The sequence below is a fragment of the Parasteatoda tepidariorum genome, chromosome 6 (assembly GCF_043381705.1).
Source record: "Parasteatoda tepidariorum isolate YZ-2023 chromosome 6, CAS_Ptep_4.0, whole genome shotgun sequence".
Lineage (NCBI taxonomy): Eukaryota > Metazoa > Arthropoda > Arachnida > Araneae > Theridiidae > Parasteatoda > Parasteatoda tepidariorum.
In genome coordinates, this window is record NC_092209.1 from 41860878 (window position 1) to 41883601 (window position 22724).

The 22724-nt window shown below is 26.6% G+C and overlaps 1 protein-coding gene across 1 annotated transcript in view; it reads right to left on the reverse strand.

The window, feature by feature from the left end:
• LOC107438967 (leucine-rich repeat-containing G-protein coupled receptor 5) overlaps positions 1-20823 on the reverse strand; it is a 186707-nt gene extending 165884 nt beyond the window's left edge. The window contains exon 1 of the mRNA XM_016051395.3: positions 19035-20823. Coding sequence (XP_015906881.1) covers positions 19035-19291 — 257 coding nt within the window. The 5' untranslated portion in view covers positions 19292-20823. The remainder of the gene's footprint in view (positions 1-19034) is intronic.
• Positions 20824-22724: the final 1901 nt, after the last annotated feature.

Here is a 22724-nt window from a genome sequence, read left to right on the forward strand (position 1 = left end):
AAATATTCATTTTATCAAAGTCCATAAAAAATATTACTTTTAATAAAAAAGGATTTTAAAAAAATATTCCTTTCATCACAAACTGTAAAAACAATATTCCTTTTATCAAAACCATAGAAATTTCCTTTATGAAAGTAATTTATCCATGTATTTTTAATAGAATTTTGTTTCATTTTCGCAGGAAAAAAAAATTTTAGGAGTCACAGCAAGTAGGACTATAAAAAAAAGTGCTAATTCTGATTTAAATGTAATTTTTTCTTTGAAATTCAACCAAAAAATTGGCTGAAAGAAATAGTGGTATGTCGTAGGAAATTTGTTTGATTAATAAGCATTGGATTTAAAAATTATGCTTTAAAAATTCTTCGCAAAAAATCTATGATACATATTTTTATAGCTTTTTATTATTTAGATTATATAATAAAAATAGCATCAACTTACAAAAGCTATACAAATTTTAAAAGAATGGAGTCTTATCGAGTTGTTTACGAGAAAATGACAATTTAAATTTCTTTTAAAATTTTGTCAATTTTTTTTTATTTAATTAAGAATTAATTGTTAAGCATGCAATGTTTAGCTTAAAAATGCCAGCAATATTGTATACCTTTGCATCATTTATTTCTTGTTTACCTAAGCAAGTTTTTAAAAATAATTATTTATATAAAAATTAGTTCACAAGAAATATAAGGAAAAATAAATTTATAAATTAATTCTTGCGCCATACTACATGCATATTACATTCCATAATTTCATATCACATTGATCGTATTTATTAAATTGCTAACAAAGTAAGGCTAATGATAGATAAAACTTGCAATACGATACTTTTACACAGTTGTTACTCTAAATTAGCACAGAAACTCAACCAAAAATAAATCTTTTAAACTATTCAAAAACGAGATGATTGATATAGTTTGACAATAATTTAATTATTGAAACAAAAGCTATATTTCGCTTTGTTAAAACGACTCTTCTACATAATTCATTCCCAAATGCAAAATAAATAAAGTAAACAAATTGTTTCAGACTTAAAGTAATAAATTTAATGAATCGATTTTCTTTTGTTCAGGAAACACGATCTTACATTCGTATACAGAAAAGATTACTTTCTTTATATTTTCACGTAATGTCAAACTCAATGATTTGAAAAATGTGATACTGGCTTTTAAGTGAATAAAAATAACTTTAAAATACGCATTCTTCGCTGTTAAAATAAGTTTCTCAATTACGGTAAAGTATAGAAATATTTGTCAAATGCTGAATTTTATAAATTAATTTATCCAACGAAGTTTTGCACTGTAATTACTGTAAATTATTTTTTCTTTAAGGTATTTAACATAATTTTAAAACTAAGATATTTGACTGATATTTCCTAGAACAATTAAAAACGAATTTACAATCCAAACGTGGTAAAAAAAAAGGGAGAAAAACTTATCACGCGTTTCAGTTTCGAGTTTTTAAATTTATTATTTATTTTTCACAGCACTTAATTTTAAATTATCTTCATGTGTGAATCAAATAAGAAAAATAAATTACTCAGTCAAAACAGAATTAAAAAAATATTGATTCCTTTGTTTGTTAAATATTATAAGGATCCAACAATGCATTACATAATTAATGATTGCAAATTGGACAATACAGATATCCATATTTGCAATCAGCTTTTAAAGTTTGGTTACACTTAAGAATGTATTTTTATTAACAATTATTTTCAAGTAGCGCACAAAACAACCATATTTAGGAGGAAATAGATCATCAAAATGAAGAAAAAAGCGAAATAATGAAACTGAACAATTATTGTTATATTTCTTTTATTTTGAAAAAAACTCAGTGAACACTTATTTTATTAATGTTTCATGTTTCTGTGATTAGTCTTCACAATAACTCAGCAATTCATAAGATTATAGTTTGCCGCTAAAATTAGATAGCAAAATAAGAATTTGAAAGTGCAATGTAATTTAAATATTTTGATTTTTTTTTATGTAAATAACATGAAGTGCACTAGTATGATTGGTTAGCATTTTATTTCTTTTAAATTTTGCTCAAAAAAACATTGAGTTCAAAGTTATGAATAACTTTCACGAAGCAAATAAATGTGAGTTATCTCGTATAGTTCAATCAGATCGCTACATCACGGCTTATTAACCGAAAAAATTTCCTGTATTCCAAAATTTCTTGTGACCATTTCTTTTGCATGGATTTCTAAGAGAAAGCAAACACTAAATTGGGATTACCACATTCTTTTATTGAGAAAACATAACATGTTATATGATTAAATAGACGTAAGTCCTCCTTTAATTCTTAAAATTTAGCCTAAAAACGTTAAAATATAGAGCGTGTTTTTTCATCGCTGACCAATTTTTACTGTCGTAAGAAATTACTTCAAAAAATCAGTCACCAATTAAATACAACTTCGCCTTTCTTTCTATTTTTCTGAATACCATAAAAATCAAGATTGCAGCATACCTTTAAAATTCAATTGCAAAGTCAGATATGAAAGTACAATATTATGTAAAGTTTTACAAAAAAAATTTCTAAATGGCACTAAATACACGAAAATTTCTATGCAGTATTCTTTATTTCCAATGAAAAAAAATTGTTTAGAAACATCAAATGCAATAATTAGGAATAACATTCATTTAAACGGACAATTATGATTTATCCTGTACAATCAAGCATTGCACCATCAAACTTGCCATTTCCATTTAGAATTAATCCAAGAAATCAGGCATTAATTGATTACCAAGCCAACAACTAGAACACGCCTTTCTTTCTAGTTCTCTGAATAATATAAAAGCCAACTTCTCCTCGCTTCGCATCTATCATATCTCAGTGAAAAGCCACCCAAAACCTTTCACGAAGATTCCCCGGCGACGTTGCTACACCACCTCCTTCAAAACTAGATAAGCCACAAGGATGGTCTAAAATCTCTGCCTCGCTCTATTAAGAGATGACCGCTCATCAAGAAAAGAAGAAGTCACACAGGAAGAGCCATCAGCATTAACCCAGAAAGCAGTGTTCTTGTTCTGTCTTTTGAAGAGACCTGACAATGATTGATTAACAAGGGCCGATCGGATTCCAAAACTATAGCTTTCTTTTTCTGGAAGATGGTATTTTCTCATGGAACCCTTTTTGTTATGCTCAGTGTTCCTGGCTGAGAATCGGGACAGATCATTGTGTCGAATGGTGATGAGGATAAATTAATTACCAAGACAAGTTAAACACAAAAGCTACAGATAAAATACAAAAGTTTAGATGGAAAATTAGTGGATCATGTTTCAAAAAGGAGATTATTTTTTCTAAAAATATTTTCTGAGCTGGTTAGGCTTACATTAATTGCCAAACATCCATTTTTTTCTCGCTTATTAAAACCAATCAATGCAATCTCAATATCGAATCAACATTGAATCATATAATGTCGGTAAAAAAATATAAAGCACAATCACAATAGCCAGTTGTCGAGGTCATGATCAGAGTCTTGGAGGTCATGATCAATGACCAACATGAGTGGTGAGGACAGTATTGTGCAAAGACCACCTTCACTCACCAAGCAAGCTGGTACCCATAAATCCAAAGTTTGGTTTCTTTCTAACCACTACCGGGTACAAAACATTAGTACTTCCCGATGACCGCTGAATGCTTTAACTATTCTGCCTGATAGATATCTTGAACCATAGTATCTTCTAAATTTGTTGCAGAGTGAATAAGATGTTATATATTGAGCCTTGATAACGTTGAAATCGAATTCCAGCATCGTGGATTAAAATTAAGATTGGCTAATTTGCGCAAAATAATTCAAGCCGGCAAGGTGCTAAGATTTCAGCAAATTTAAACGATATTGTGTTGTTTCAAAATTTTTGTTTAAGAAAACTTTGCTTGAATAGGGGTCCAACTTCACTTGTAGCAAAATTGAAATTCGCCTAACTTTCACGTTTACACTAGTCATTTATAACTTATTTTTTAATTAATACACCATTAGCTAATTTTTACTTGCAACAAAACACAAAAATCAAACAAGATCGGGGAAAAAATACGCTCATTTAACTTAAAGGCTAACTATTACATTTGGTCTAACGGCTTCTATTTGTCAATCTATCTATCTATCAATCCTCTATCTACTCGACAACGCTCACCAACTCCAAAAGATAAGCTTTATGCTAACATTTATTTGACAATTAAACTAATTTTCTGTTTTACTAATTTGAAAATGTCTAATTTGAAATGAAAAAATAAAATTTTTTTAATTATATTCTTCCTTATCGAAAAATTCGCTTATTTTGAGATCAAATGTTAATATAAATGGTTTGGGAGATTTAATCTTTTGGGAGGGGGAGATTTATTACTATTACTTAGTCTTTAAACTATTTACAATTATTTGGAGAATTAAATTCATACTCAAAAAATATTTTGATAAGAAGCCTTATACGGATTTCTAATAAATTATGTTATCTGTTTAATTTTGACTCTAAAAGTAAAATTCAAAGTTTGATCAATAGTTTCAGAGAAGAAACATTTTTTTATAAATCATTGTTTAAAAAATGAAAAAGTTTATATTCTTAAACTCTTGTGTTTAGAGGACATTCAATTTTTATATACAACTCTTCATCCATTATATAGTTGAACAATATGTTTTTAGGAGTATATTCAATTCTTTTTAACTTCTTTGATATATTGTAATTATCGTAAGTCTCAGACTTACACGGTTAGAGATTTCGTAACCCGTTATTTCCAGAAATAAATTTTCTTTTACGTGACAAATAAAATAAACTCTTTTCTCCTTTTACGTCCAATATATTGCGAAACATATTTGGTAAAGAATTAATAGGTTCAAAATAAATATACGTGATCAGGTTTTATAAGCATCATACATAATGCAAACAAGCTACAATTTGCAAAATATAAGAAGGAATGCATTTAACCTTCATCGTTTTGGCATGCAAGTGTGAAGCTGCTCGCTACGCTTTCAATTAAATAAATACATTTTTTAAAACCTTAGCAAGCGTTATATTTAAGCTTAATACTTGTCGTCTATACGAACAGGAATTTGTTGAACAATGAATAAAGTGTAATAACAATAAGTAAAGTGTAATAACAATGAGTAAACAGTATAAACAATGAATAAAGTGTAACAACAATGAGTAAACAGTATCAACAAAGAGTAAACAGTATCAACAATGAATAAATTTTAAATGATTCTTTTTTTATTATGTGTAAAAGTTATCCGTATTAGTATCAGTATAAAAATTTTACACGGAGAAAAAATTCAGGTAAAATTACCATATTGGTAATTTTACCGGTTAATAAAACGAAAAGACAACCAATCATTTGGTAATTTTTTGTTCCTATGGTAATGGTTTATCGGAAATTCTGGTTTTCAAAATTATAGTCCTTATTATTTAGTAAACAATATAAAACTGAAACGTAAATTTAAGCGAATAAACGGTTTATGTCATTCTTTTATGACAATGGTTTTTATACAAGGTGTGTTGAAATTACCAAATCCATTTTTTATTGCTGATTTTACCAAAATCGATACATCTCAATTTTTCAGGAACATGCAATGTACATTAAAATAATTACAAAAAAAGCAAACTGTTATTATTTTTGAAGCTAGTTAAAATATCATATCGTTCAAATTTGGTGTAACTTTAATAAAGCTTTAAGTTAAACCGTATTATCGTACTTGATTAGACGAAGCAATGATTTAATTTAAAAAGATTTTTTGAGAGTGTTCAAACAAAGAAAAGTGAACTTAATTTTTTTTAAAAATTTTAGCTGATTTAAATTTTTAATTTCCTTTTCTTCTTACTTGTAGATTAAAATAAGTTATTTAATAAAGTTTACAGTTTAAAAGTTATATGATTTGACTTGAGCAAGTTATTCATAAATATGTTTTTCGAGATTAAAAATTCAAGAAGATATTATCGTTCTGAAAAAAATAATTAAAAAAAAGAGTAGCTTTCAAATACAGCAATCAATATATTTGAATGTATAAAATATGACTTATTTTCAGAATTACATTATTTGACGTGACAATCAAAATAAAATTTATTCACATTTTGCTTTCTGCTTTCGATAAATTATAAAACCTTTTCAGTAAAGAGTTAATCGTTTCCAAATAAATATACGTGATCAGGATTCATAAACATGACTTTTAATACAAACTGGCATCGATTTGCAAAATGTATGTAGGAATATATTTATTCTCCTTTAATTTTGACATGCAAGAGCATAACTGCACGCCACATTTTCAGTTGACGAGAATAAATATATAGATGTTTTTTTAAATTTAACAAACATTATAATTAAGCTAGTCCTACTTCTTGCCCATGCCAGAGAAAAGTTATTAATTCTACCATAAGAATAATTTAAAAAAACTCTGAATGAGGAAGTGTGGACTGTGAAATTGATTGATTGAGTTTAAAATTTACAATTTTTGTAGATAAAAAAAATCGAATGTAGGTACATTTGAATTTCGCAGAAATGAAAAACTTTTTAAAGATTTTAACTACACGGAGAAAATAATTCTTCTAAAACACCGTACTGTATGTTAATGACATTTCTATTAAAAAAATTGTGGTTAATAAAACCAAAATATACGGTATTTAATGTATTCATTTGGTAAGTTTAACGGAAATTCTGGTTTTCAAAATTATAGTTCTTATTACCACACATTTAGTAAATAATAAAAAACAAAAAAGTAAATTTAACTAAATAATTTTTTTTATGCCATGCTTTAAAGTATCATGATAAAATCGCCAAATTGTACCACATTTTCCAAATTTTATCTCACAATATTAAGCCATATTTAATTTTTAAATCTCATAAAATCATTGCGAAAACACTCCGAATAACCGAGCCTTTTGGTGCTCACATAGAACCAGAAACACGATAAATTTTGCACTATTTTCAGCATAGGTAACTATTGCGCTTTCTTCAAAATATTTAATACAGTGCTAAACAATTAAAATATAAAGCTTTCAGAATTTCTAGCAATTTTCCCAACATTTTAAAAATCTGAGAGGGAAAAATCTAGTACAAAGTGGCGTTTTATATGAAATTTTGAATCATTTTTCATGCATTGGTGTGAAAAATAAATTTAAAACAAATTTACAAAACAAAGAATCATGCTTAAAACATAAACTTAGATACTACGTGAAAAAAATGTCCCAAAAAGAGTAGAAAGTTGGTAGCTCTGTATTCTGTTTGTTTAAATCATACTTTTTTTTCATTAGTATATAAAAACCGAAGAACATTAAATGAAACTGTAGAAGAAGTATGTTTTAATTCGATCAATTATGTCAGATTTTGAAAATTAAACTGTAGAAGGTTCAAGAATACTCATACAAAACAATTTTATTCCGTTAAAATTTGACTTATTTTTAAATGACTTGACTGAATAAATAACTGTTTCGTATTTTTGAGTGAATAAGGACATGTTAAACTCCCATAAATTTAAATGCTTTTAACTATTTTACTTAATATATTTTTTGCACTTAGCTCGCAGAATTGCTATTTCTGCTATTATTTTACATACATGAGAAATGCTTGGAGATTAAATTCAATAATTCATGGGTTTTTTCAATAAATTACACTTTTTTATGAAATATCATAAACAACATTTAAACTTTTATATCATATATTTTTTTTAAAGTTTCAATTAAAAAAATCTTATGATAATATCCAATATTTTATTTTGATTCATTTTTAAATAGTTTCCCAAAACTAAACTTTCAAATTATTTTTAATTTATCCCAGTAACTTATTTAGAAAAAGCTCTTAAAGTGTCACTTGTACAGAATTATCGTTTAATAAATTTATGTCAGAATATCTTATTTAAAAAAAATATTATAATTTATTATAATTAAAAAATTGTATTTTACTATTACAGTCTTTTTCTACTTCCATAAAAAAAAATCAATTGATATTTAAAAGAAGCGACTAGCCAATCGATATTCAATCATATTTTAGTGTTCTATAACGGAAATAATTGCATGTGCTCTAGACGTCAAAAGATTATTTTAAAAATTTTGAAAATCCGAAATGACTTTTGTTAAAAAATTTAAATTTATCTGCTTGTTATAAACATAAGTAGGTACTTTTAGTTTTCTGATTTTTTTCAGTTCTATCTTCAAATGCTATCTTCAAAATCATTTTGTTCAAATTCGTAAAACATTTTAATTATGCATATGAACTTCTTATTACTTGAAGCATATATTCTCATCAAAAATTAATATTACTAACCAATACACAACCAATACTTGAAGCATACATGCTGACCAATGCATAAAAAAAAGAAGAAAAAACACATCCTTTAAATCAAAATGTCTGCAATTAAATAACACTATTGCAATTTTGACTTAATCAGAAAGTATTATCACAGAAATTCCGATACGACATTCTTTTTTTATAAAAACTTTCAAAAAAGAATATTTGAATAATTTCAATTTCCATTTTAAGAAATAAATTGTATGTCAATAACTTAAAAAAAAAAACTTAATTCTAAGTTTGTTATGAAACTTCTTTATAAAATGAAAAAGAAAATGCTATTGTTTAAATACTAATTGTTCGAAACTTTTAATCATTAGATACATAATTCGTTAGGTAAACATGCGGACCAAAAACTTATCACCAATACCAATTAAATATATCAATTAAATTATGGTAATCTGACTAAAACATTTCTATGAAATAAAATTTGTTCACAATTAATAAAGGATTTACGCCCATATTATTTTAGAATATAATAGCCCATATTATACAAAGATTATAATAGCTCACATTATTCATACAATATCATGCATAGAAAATATAATAGACCATATTATACATAGAATATAATAGCCTATGTTATAAATAGAGGGAAATAGATCATATTATAAATAGATATTAGTATAATTAATATAAACAATATAATCTTAATAATATCTCTTATTAATCCAAAAATCCCTTATTAATATAAACAATATAATCTTAAAAAAAAATATTGGGACAAATGCTTATGCACCATTTTAATAATTTACTAGCCATGTTAAACAGATAAACTCTTTTTATTATTTCTTATAAAACTAAGTTGCAATATTATATCAAATAAAGAATAGCGAATAAAAAAAAAACTATTTCAAAACCTTTAATCAATTGGTGCGCGCTGACCAATGCCCATAAGGTAAAACATTCCCTTTAAATCAAGATGTCCACAATTAAAGGATATAAATGCGATTTAGAGTTGATCCCTGAAGCGACTAAAAACTATTTACGCTCACATTAACAATGTGGGTAAACAGAAAATAAAATAAAAAAGCGTTATCGCAACAAAGTCGGATGCGATATTCTTTCTCATAAATAATTAATAGCTTCCAAACAAACACAATTCATCATCGCCAAATTTTTTTCCGCAACAACAATAGCTGAGAGAATGAATAAAAAGACATCCATGAAGAGAAAGAAATGAATAAAATAAATAATATAAAAGAAGAAGAAGAAAAAAAGTTAAACATATTACTACTCATCACATCCAGATTTCTAAGCAGAGGGAGTGTACACTCACGAGTATTGGACTGAGTTAAAGAAAAGTGCCGAAGAAAATGATTAAAAAGAAAATGGAGAAGTAATTGATGAAGGAACATCAATAGAGTTTGCCAGAAATTAAGAATCATGAAACTGGGCAACAAATGTTAAACAGACAATTCAGAAGCTACCAAAAGAATTGAAAGTGTGCACATCCTATATGTAGGAAATGCATGTTATATAAACAAGTTTATAAAGAATCCTATAAATATTGGTTTGTACTTTAAGGTATGGTGTAATATTACAACTATTTATTATGGTGTAATATTGGACTGAGTTAAGCAAAAGTGACGAAGAAAATTATTAAAAAGAAAATGGAGAAGTAATTGATGAGGGAACATCAATAGAGTTTGCCAGAAATTAAGAATCATGAAACTGAGCAACAAATGTTAAGCAGACAATTAAAATTCAGAAGCTACCAAAAGAATTGAAAGCGTGCACATCCTAAATATAGGAAATGCATGTTATTTAAACAAATATATAAAGGATTCTATGAATATTGGTACTTACTGTAACGTATCAGGCTATATAAATAACAGCTCTGTTTCTTATAAAAAAAACTTTTATTCACAAACAACACAAACAGTAACAAATATGGAGTACCCGTAACGGTATAGTTAAAATATTATAAAACAAACCAGAAAAACCCGTAACGATTTATAAGAAAACTCAAATTCCAAACCAAAACTAATCTCTGAGAAAACCAACAACTCTGTTGTTCTACAAAAAGTCTTCTAATTTTATCGTTTGCTTTTATTGAGTATTGAGTATAGTAAAGTGTGGCGAGCTCTCTGCTTATCGCTTATACAGCATTTTATTGTTTATCTCTTTATGTGTTTATTTTATTTTATCCATGCTTTTGCTAGCCCGTTATTTTTTTAATATTTTTACTTTTATTCATGCTTTTGTTAGCCAATTATTTTTTGAATATTTTTAGACTTTATAGTACTTTAATGTATGGTGTAATATTACAAATTTTTTTTGTCATAGAACAGGAGGTTCAATGGCACAAAGGAAACTCCTCTACAAGGTTCAGTAAACAAATGAAAAATGTAAAAAAAAATTATGTAAGGAGAAAGTAATGAAATTTTTTAAACATATATTTTGTGTTAAAACATATAGTTTGCTGTGCTAAAAAAATTGAGGTAAAAAGATGGAATAGTTTCTAAATAAAAGTTGAATTGGTGAATAGTCAAGTACTCCAGACCAAAGATCATTAAGATTTTTGCAATTTAATATTTTATGTCAAAACATGTAGCGACTTTTAAGCTAAAAAATTAATTTTAGAGTAAAACGGTTAAATCATTCCTGAGATATCACAAGTTAAAGAAACTAAAAGAATGAAGTAATTATAACTAAAAGTTGTGTTATAAAACTGCTTTTTCTCAGCTAAAAAAGCTTTAAGCTTTAAGCTAAAAAATTAATTTTAGAGTAAAACGGTTAAATCATTCCTGAGATATCACAAGTTAAAGAAACTAAAAGAATGAAGTAATTATAACTAAAAGTTGTGTTATAAAACTGCTTTTTCTCAGAAACAATGCAACTAATTAACTACAAACACTCTAAGTTATAAAATAAAGAATATCGTACATTAGCATATTTAAGAATTTCTATAACATTTCTGTATATTTTATTTCGTATTTGATACATTATTTATTTTTTAGTCACTTTAGATAGGATTTATTTTGTATCTGTTTGAGAATAGTAATTCAATTCTGATGTAATATACACATGAGAGCAAATAAGTATGAAGCCAAAATCTGTTGTGACAATAAAGCCCAAAATGTAAAATATCTTTTTCAAGTTCATATTGAATTTAAATACGAATTAATATTTTGTAAAAATAATGAAAAATAGGAAGTTAAGCAAATATCTAAACACTATGTAAACTAATATGTAACACTTAGAAATGCACTGCCTATCTTATTTGTCTTAAATTACTATTCCCTAAGAAACACTTAGTACACGTCTGTTTGGGAACAGAACGATTCTATATTTTCGATTCTATGATATGATATGATATGATATGATATGATATGATATGATACACACATGGGCTGTGGATGTAATTCATTTAGTTTCAAACACATAAGTGACCGAAAGAAAAGGTTGAAAATGTTCCCAAATACGTTTAAAGCACATTGAAATCTATTGATGGGCATTGTTACGAACGATATAAAAAATACGATATAAACGAATAACAATTTAATACTTGAATACTAATTCAAATTTAAATAAATCCTTAGCTTAATTCAGAAAGCATTTGTTACTTAAGTTTTCTTTAATTTTTATTATACGAAAACTTATTTAACATTTCATGGCATAATTTTTAAGTAAATTAAGTTTAATTTAGAATATAAGTGTCTATTAGTAAGCTATTTTAGGACGATCTATGAGGAAAAAACTTTTTTTTTAGATTTTGCAATTAATTAAAATGTATTTAACAGTTTATTTTGAATATTTAACATTCATACAATATTTACATAATAATATTCACAAATATTAATTAATATTATGTGATAATAATTTTTTTTGTTAAATTGGAAGTTATTAATTTAGTTTTTTCAGTTTAAAATAATGAAAAAGCTAAACACTTTAATTTATTATTCGACTTCAACTAAATAAACAAAAAAAACGATTAGAATGCGTTTCAACAATGGAGAAAACAGGGCAAGATCATTAAAGTTTTAAAAATAACCCAAAAGAGAAAATTAAATTAAGTACTCTAACATTCAAACAAAGTGTCCAGAGGGTTTTAATTTTATATAAGAAAAAAAAACACTCTCACAAATCCATCTTTTAAATGGGTTAAGTGTCCTACTGCAAGTTCTATACCTTACAACAAAGACACTTTACAATAAATGTAAATAAAAAAGTAAAGAAAAAAATACATGCTTTTAACCTGATTGATTTTACTCAAGCAATTACCCGACCAAAACACTGGAAGAGTAATAGATTCTTATGTTATGTTCTTTTTTTTCTTCTTTTTTTTACTTTCCTTACTTTAAGTGATAATTGCTGTAATTTTTTCGACAAAGTACATAATATTGCTGGAGGGCTTGGTAGAAAAAAAAATGATCTAATGACAATAAAATGATCAAAGGTAGCAATAACTTACTTCTTCTTGGTTTTGTTACTTTAGTTTATTACCCTACCTTTTTAGACATTTAATTTTGAATTATACTTTACATCACGTGTTTTGTCACAAAATTCGATTTTATTTCTTTTTTCAATGGGAAATGTGTTGTGATATAATATGTAAACATGAATAGTTTTTTTTTATTTAAACCAACATAGAATTGATTTTCTGATGTATAATTAATAACATGGTATGTCACAAAAAAAAAAGATCTAATGACAATAAAATGGTCAAAGGTAGCAATAACTTACTTCTTGGTTTTGTTACTTTAGTTTTTTATCCTACCTTTCACGACGTGAACTTAATTTTGAATTATACTTTACACAACGCATTTTTTCACAAAATTCGCTTTTATTTTTTTTTCAATGGAAAATGTTTAATGACATAATCTGTAAACATTAATAGTTTCTTTTCATTCACTTTAACATATTTAATTTTTTGTAATGTGTATTAGACAGCATGGTACATCACAAAATTCTATTTTTTTATTAGTCGATTTTGTGATGGATTTATGTTAAAATGTTTAGCTCTTTTCTACATGTTGCAGCGAGAAACTAAATTTCGTATTATACTTCATGTAAAATGCACTGTAAAAATATCCGATATTTTTTTTTCGGAATCCCTCTGTATTTTTAACAGTTTAAGGCCGTTTTGTCGGCAAAATGGTTTTTCCGTGTTTCTCACCCTAATTACTAAAGGATTATAACAGCCAGTTGAAATTCTAGTTTTTGTCCTGCAGCTTTGCAACCGTAATATAATTTTACCACTTTTCGAATCATTTTACTATTATTTATTATATTTGCTCTAACTTTTTAATTATTACTTTGTGGTTTTGAACATCGTATAAATTAAATTATGGTTCGACTTTAATGTCAAATTAATACAATATTAAAGCGAAATTCATATTATCACGTTTTCTTCTTAATAAAACACAGTAGACATAACGCGCACCTCTTAATAAAGTGAACCAAGTTCAAATCTCAGCAATAATTGGTCGTTACAAATCAGCTGATATAAATTATCCACTCCTGGTACAAGTACTAAATTTACTTCGTAGCTCGTAATTTTTACGGGAAAACGTGCGTTTGTATGGTAAAAAAAAATCATTTACGCTACGGATTTACTTTGTAAATTTTTGGGTTTTGCATAAAAAACCTAGTTGCCGGTTTAATATCCTAAGTTTTACGGGATTTTTTTACCGTGTGATATACTACAAAATGCTTTTTTAATAACTCAATATAGTGTTTTCGGATTCTTATGCTTAAATCTTATTTTTACTGAAATCTTATTTTATTATTATTTTTACCTGATTCAGTCTGAAAGTCAATTTTGTTTTATCTGATGCAAATAACATGATATGTTACGAAATTATCTTTTTACTATCTTTAATACAATTAAGTTTTGAGGTAATTTATGCTTAAATGTTGAGATTATTCTTACATATTTCAGCATGGAATTAAAATACATCTTTAAATGATTTCAACTATATCAATTATACAATCATTTAAGCAATGCAATAAAAGTTTATCTAAGATAAAGTGGTGAAAGTTTGTTATAGTCATGGATAAAAGTACTTGAGTTATTGCACAAAAGACTGTAATAAAATACGGAAAGGAACGCAAAGAAATTTTTATCAAATGGAGAAGTTTCAAAATTCTATTTGTATAAATAAAGAGCGAAGAAATGTCAAGAATCACAAAAATAAAATGATTAAATTATTCAATCAATACGAGATTGCATCGAATTTTAATTTAAACTTAAAGCAGAATTTAAAAATGTCTTAAAGTTGATACATTTAAGTAAATTTCAAATTAAAACTCAACTGTTAAAAGAAAAGTAACCCGATTTTGCTTTGATTTGCAAACTTTTATGCATGCAAATATGAACAGCTATTTTTAAAATGTATTAAAAAAAATTTCACACTTATTATTTCAACTCTCCTGGAAAACACTAGCTTTAAGCCAGATTGTCCAAGTAAAAAGCTGAAAGCATTAATTTTTTGAGCGCCTGCACTTTTTTAACCGTTTTAATTGGACACATAGAGAGAAAAAACTACTGACATAGTGAGAAAAAGGAATAAATACTTTATTAGAGTAAAATAAGCTTCTTTTTATCGATACCGTTGTCTTAAATTATAAATTAGTATGTTTTGGATAGATATTTTAGCATGTTTTGAATAAATACTTCAGCATGTTTTAAATAATTAATTTAAATACTTCGGCTTGTTTTGAATAACTACAAAGCTTTATATGAATTATTACTTTTTTTAATCTATGAATTTCCATAACATGTATTTATTAATATATTATAAAAAAATTAAAATATATCTTATTTTCACTACTTGTTATATTAGAATTTGTTAGTTAAAAACGTGACGCTTTACTTTTTAGCAGTAAAAGAAAACGCTTTCGAAAGCGATTTACGATTTTACAAAAACCGGCATTTGTAAAATCGTAATCTCAAACATTAACATTAGTACTCACATACAAAAATATTAGTCTTTATATGTATATATATATNTTTCTCTTACACGGCGACAAAAAAAGGCCTCATTACAACTCCCCGAATGGCAACGCTAGAAAATCGACCAATGATTGCCGCTAAAAATGTCGCATGCCGAATCCAGATGAGGTGGCTCAACGTATAGCGCTTTTAAAAACGGAAACTGAAATAACCTTAAGCTAGGCAGAAGTGAGTAGTCTTTGTCGATAGATCTCTATTTTAGTATTTTGATGAAAGCGCTTTTTTTCACGAATTTATATATTACGAATTTATTTGACGATTTTTGATTTATATCACGAATTTATTTGTTTTATTACGGTTATTAGTTATTCATTTAAAAATGAGTTTCAGTCGTGCTGTAACGCTTTAAAATCTTATACTATAGCACATTTCTAATAGGTTTAACGAATTACATGTCATTTATTTGAATTCAAATTTATTTTAATGACTTAGTATTTACTAAAAAGATGTAATTTTTTTTAAAAAAAAAGTTGTTATATGGATTTGAATGATTGTTTTGAATTCTTAGAATTTTGTGAATTTGCAATGTACCTAAGTTAGTAGCGAGCAAAGCGAGCTTGGTTTGCGAAGCAAACCATATAAGATTGCGTAGCAATTTTCGGGGGTTGGCGAGCGTTAGCGAGCAGGGGGCGCATTCCACTAGTAATTTCAAGTTGAAAAATAGCGTTTATAAGCACTTTTGACAATGAAAACAAAATATCGCAAACGAAAGCTAAAGATTTAAAAATCTAAAACGACTTTGAAAGTCAACGTTCGTAAAATTGTTTTCTCAGAAATATTTTGTAATAGTATAAATCTTTTTCTTTTTCCCATTTGAAATCATTAGTCTCTGCATATAATAAATTTAAATAAAAAAAGCTATATAAAACAATACAGAGTACTGGACACAAGATTGGAAAACTTATTTTAACTTAAAAACACATAAAATATTATTAAGTTAGAATTATCATACATTTTCATGTAACTAATTTTTATCACATTTAAAAACATTTATTAATAAACTAGCATAAATTTAAAATGTAAAGATTAATCAGCATTGATGTCGATCAATTGTTATTGAATCTATTTTTATTTTTCGTGATAAAACTAATTATTATGAAATAAAACTCAAAAATATAACTTTCTTACAAAAAAAGTTTTAAGAAAATAATGTTAAACTGTTAAAACTTGATTAAGTTATTTTCTATATAAATCAAAATAATTTAAGTACGCTGCATGCAATTTTTAATTTTTTAAGAAGTATCTAATTAATAATAAAAGGAATGACGAAGAAAGCTTAAACTTTTGAACTTTAGGAATATTTTGTTTTACTAAAGTTCAAAATTGATGAACTATAAATTATAAATTCAGGCACATTTAACTAGTGAATATTTTTCTGTGTAGGTTAAAATATATCATTTGCCAATATTCCATACTAATCAAACGTCTTAAAAAAATTTTTTTGGGTGTTAGTGAAAATGCATTAATATCTAATATTACTTTCTAATATTACTTAATAATAAAACGTCTTAATTTTTTTTAACGTGACTGAGCAGTAATTTACACACCTTTTACGCTATGCCATCTTACATAACTTAACACAAGTTAAAGAAAATACAAAAATCGTTACACGGTTAAAAAAAACCTAGACACAAAAGATGTTTACTAAGTTTAATGCAGAGAGAGTTTAATGCATGTAACGCAAATGTGGGTTAGTTCAGACAAAAAGTCCTCCACGAAGGCAAATTTCTCCCTATATTAGATCCAGAGGTTCCCTTGTCTTCTGAATTGGGTTCAAAATTACAAGGCTACGGAATTGAACATTAGTAGTAGTAAGCCCCAGCAGTTCAACAACGGTTATAATATTATATTATAAAAAGTTTAATGCAGGAACGTTGCTAAAAAAGTTAATACAATACAATCCCAGTTTCTAAAAAAATTTTCCAGTAATACTATACACATATATTACTGAAAAAACTTCAATTAATATTAAGCTATAAAATTTTGACTTTCGAGTAAGGTATTAAATGTTTTTGAAAACTATGGAAACTTTATTCTTTTCATATAATGAAACGTGTACAAAGTTGTCATAAAGTTTTTATAATTCTTTATTTATTTACTAGAAATAGAAACGGCCTATGTAAAATCCATTAACAATTTATTCAAACTACTTCTGCAACATATTAGTTATTGCATATATTTTTATTTTTCTTAAAAACATTTTTTTAACTGCTACCAACTTATCAAAATATTAAATTCATCAATAGCACTGGGGGACAAAGTTTTTGGTGCATTTATCAAATGCTTGATGTTGCCTAATTTTGATTTAGGGATTTCATAAGCTATAAATTTTTTAAAAATAATATTTTTAGTCCATTGTTTTGTCAAAATGTACAAGTTTAAAAAAGTTATATATAACAGGGAGCTGCGTCAATGTTACGACAAATGTTGCGTAAATGTTACATTTTGACAAAAAAAATTTTAATACAAATATCATTTAGAAAAACTGTAGCTTAAAGAGCTTAAAGATTTGAAATCAGCAATGCGAAAATATCCAATATTCCTTATAAAATCTCATGCAAACAGAAAAAAAATATTTCCGCAGTATAATTTATTCTAATTTTTTCTGATACGTTATAGTAAATGTACATTTTAGAATTTACATTTCTATTAATATTGGTATTTTTTTCACCATTAACAATTTTTTCAAAATTTTAAGCAGTTGTAGAATGTTTTCTATCAGGTTCAGTAGTTTTGGTAGTGTATTTCCAGTAATAATAGTTATTTAGTTTAGGATTTATGCAATGAAATATTTCCTCAATAAAAGTACCTGGAGATTTGCTCATGCTTAACCGTGAGTTAATTAATTAAAAATAACCTTTGCACTAAAATAAACATTTTATATTCGCGGAAGTATTTAAAAATATCACTAATGTAATTAAAAACCAACTAGAAATTTAAGTTAATTAGGATAAATAACGTCATTAAAGAAACATCACAAACTTTCCGCATCATGTTATATGAATATATGTAAAATTTCATAAGTGTTTCACTTTCATTTTGAGTAGGAATTTCATGTATACACTGTAAAAAATTCCGGATCAGATTACAATACTAATTACCGCACTTTGGGTCCTTCATCCGTAAAATTCATTTTACCGTAAAATCCTTTTCTTCCATAATTTTTACAGTAATATTTATTTAATTATAGTGATTAGATGATTTTATTGTATTTATAGCTTGAAAAATTACGGTATATTAGATTTTTTGTTCCGTAATATGTTCCGGATTTTTTTTTTTTTTTTTTTGTGAAATTTTATAAAATACCTTATAAAATTACAACAAAAAAATTTACGAATTGCAATAATTTTTTTAATCAAAAAAGAAACAAAATGTCTTATTTAATGTAATTTTACACGTAAATATACATGTAAATTAAGTTAAATTTTCTTGGATCTTCATTTTGTTATGAGTACACCATTATGGATTTAGCTATACTTCTATACAACATGAACATTATTTAAATTCATAATATACAAAAAAAAACCCTTAAAGTTTATGTTTTATGATATTTCCAGCATTACTACATTTTCTTCTTTTAGTTAAAAGGTATAAAATATTTTAAAACGACAATAGTAGAACTAAACTTTATAAGCCCCTTTTACTTAATTAATTTCAGTTTTAAATAATAAATATTTCAAATTAAAAGATGCATTTGAATGTGCGATCTTGAGATTTCTTACTGAAAACTTTCACTGCTATATATTTCACTTATATCATCATCATTTACGACAACATATAAAATGAACAAATATTAAATTCTACTTACAGCTTTACTGTCCAATGGCTTAAGTCATTAGGCACAACCACCAAGGACCGATTCGAACAATCCGCTTGGATGGCAAACTCAGGACCAAGACATTCACAAAGCACAGAACAAGGTGTTTCATCAGGTGCGGCAGACGATAAATCGCTCGCGCAAACTTTGATAAGCATCATAATGAAGCAAACGAAAATGTTTAAAACAAACAGACGATAACTTTGAGTTATGAAGGAGATGTAAGGATAGATTTTAGGTTTCCTCATTGCAAAAGAAACTCGGATCTCCTTATTTCTGTTCAGTTAAATATTGTATTCTTTTATGAATATTCTTTTAATAGAGAAACGCTTTTTTTCTTCATGTTGGCATCACATGGTTTTCTTTCAACATTTGTAATAAATGGCACTTGCAATGGAGTACATATCCATTAAGCCCAAATAAATGGAGCATTTATAAATTAATTAGTTTGTTGCATTATTTTGATAAAAATGATATCATGGTTTTGAGTAGCTTATTCCAAATGTCATGCCATAATTCCATGAACTCTTTTGAATTTCTAAACGATGTGTTTAAAAGTATGTATGATCAATTTTCTTCGGATAGTTTATTTTTTAGATTAAAAAGTTTGAATGTTCATCCATAAGATCTTCTCAAAGTAGAAACATTCTATAATAGTTTCTAATATGCAAACTGTTCTAATTAGCACATACAAAACACATTTTAATTACTTTTTCTTATCACAATAATCATAAGTTTCAACTTATCTTTCATATTTATTCACAAAATTTAACGAATCAGAATTTTGCTACTATATCACAATCGTTATAAGCTTTTAAGTAAGTTTTTTTCATAAATTTTGATACGAGTAAAAAATAGCAATTATGGGCTATTTTTTCGAGTTTTTATTATTTGTTTTTCTTACTCAGAATATCTGGTTAGAATCGTAAACACTATATACAGTTAACATACCTTTTAGCTGTCAATAAAATGCTTTTTCTCGATCTAAAATAAAATAATCAGACAGCGAACACAACATCTATTCTAAATGTTCACACTTTATCCACCACTAAACGAAATAAGTCTGTGGGGAAACGGAGCAGAATCCCGCAATAGCAGACGAAACATCACCGAAACACCGCTGAAACCAGAGCACCGACGTAAACACACCACGTGCATTCTTCATTCTATAAAATCGTTTGCACGGAAGACGTTCTTTTTCTTCGCTGTATTCATTACATTGTATCATTTAAATATTGTTTAAATAATGCTAAATAATATTGAAATGTGTTTAATTTTTGAAAAGATTTAAGTTAGAAAAGTTTCAAAAATTGTGGTGTTTGTCGAACGGAAACTCATTTAACCCTTCTTATGAATAAAATGAATGAGAAATGTATTGGGAATAGAAGGCCTGATTATGTGGTTATGTGACTGTTCTTTAGATAGGTAGGCGCTGCCTTAAACCCTGAGGCTGCAGGCCACCGCAACGTTTTCAGCCAACTCTTCCAGTTTCGGAGGGAAAGCAAGCTTGTGCCACCTCAAAACACGATATTGTAATAGTTCGAAGGGTTACCTTGCTTTCCCGCGCGCCACGCGGTCGCCAATCCACTCGTTAAAACTGCGCCAAGGCATTAATTCGACAAAAGAAGGGAAGGATAGTTGCAGACGATTCTGCGGAAAGAAAGATAACTGAATTTAGGTCGGAAAAAGAACGGAAAAGAAAAGATAGAAATAAAAAATTACGGAAGAAAATGAGTAGAATTGAAGTGAAGAAAAAAGGTCTCAAGTAAATGACTCAGTTGGGTGCCGTTACAAAAATTTTCTTCAACTGGAATAGATTTCTATTTAAAATCATTTTTGTTCAATGAAAATGGAAAATGTTTCTAAAAAGATTTTTATGAATCTTGAAGCAGCATTCATCATGATTAAAGATCAATAAATAAAATAGAAAATCTTGAGCATATGAAATTCAAATTGGAATTGAATAAATATTGATCGCTTATTCTTCTCGCCTTTTATTTTCTATTCCCGGAATATTTTATTATTTTGGAGAAAAAAATTCCGTAAGTTTTTTTTTTTAAACAGAAAATACGAAAGAATTTTTAAAAATATTTTTCCACATAATTATTGTGACTATGCATTTACATACATCGAAATTTCTTTTGATGATATGCATGAAAACGCGTGTTTCCAGAATTTCGTTGAAACACAAAAATATTGAGCAAACTTGTTTCAAAGCTTTGTATATCTACACTAAATTACTCTACTAAGTAATCGTTAAGTTGCTGGCAAGAATTGTGTGATATACTTAAAGTAATTTTGATACAAATCTTAAAAACATATTGAATTGAGTCTTAGAAACATATATTTCCATAATACTGGCAAAGTTATATTTTTTCACCTAATTTTTTTTCTTCTAAAATCAGAGTTAGAACAATCGAGACATGGGTAAAAGGACGGAGAAAAAATTAAGCTCAATCTGAAAATCTTTCTGAAAAAAATTTAAAAAAAGAGTGATAGAATTAAATTTTAAACTTTTTGCATTCTTCAGTTCGGATAATTACTTTTCTAGACTTCTTTGACTTTTTTAAAAGTTTAACAAAAAAAAAAAGCTCAATTTGCGTCAATTTGAAATTACTTTTTTTTCGTTCTTTCATTATTGTTGTAACTATTTTAGTCCATTTTTTTTATTTTGTATGTTATTACATTTTATAATTGACTTAAAAACCTGTGCTAATCTGAGAAAAAGCTGTCTTTACAATTCCTAATTGCTTAACAAGTGTTGCAAAAGTGTGAAGAGAAAAAAGATGAGAATCAATAAAACTGTATTTGGGGATCTTTAAATTTGGCAAATCAGTCATTAGGTAGATAAATTTTGTGAATTATATTTTTTGGTACGGTATATGTCGACAGATTGTTATCTAGATTTTTAATAAAAATATTTCATTTAATATATTATTTATGTACCAATTCATTTCATTTAATACAATTAATATTGTATTTCATTTAATATATTAATGTTCTTTATTTCACACTTAATTATCTATTATTTAAATTAGTTTAACATTTAACTTTTTAATCATTTTAATGGATATTTTGTATTATTTAGTTTTACATATTATTTCTTAACTTTTGTTGATTTTTTATAATTGTTTCTTAATGAATTTGAATTTTTAAAAAAATATAATTCATTAAAAAATTATTAAAAAGGGGTTGGGAATATAAATATCTTTAATCTAAATACAGAGATAAGTGGCTTGAATACATAGATCAAGGTGCTAAATAAATTTATAAATAATAATAATTTAAATTTCAACCATTTTTTTTCTAGCAAATTAAATGAAACGATTTTCACTTTTTTCTATGGCCATTCAAAATCATGTTATTTTAATAATAACTTATATACATTTGATGCATTCCGTATGATGGTAACATTTACAGCTGGAGTCTTAAGGTTCACTTTTTTTTAAATTTATAAACTTTAGTTTCATTTATTTGTTTGGCTATTTGACTCGTAGTATGATCAACATCGACGAATTTTGGCCTTCGTCTGCAAAATTCGTCTTTTAGGCGAAAGTACTATAAAATAAATTCATTATTATGTAAACGAAAAAATAACAGTAAACCATTACCACCAATCTCTGTGTTAACCTCTATTGCTTCCAAGCTATGTAATTTACTTGATTATTGCTTTTTGATTTT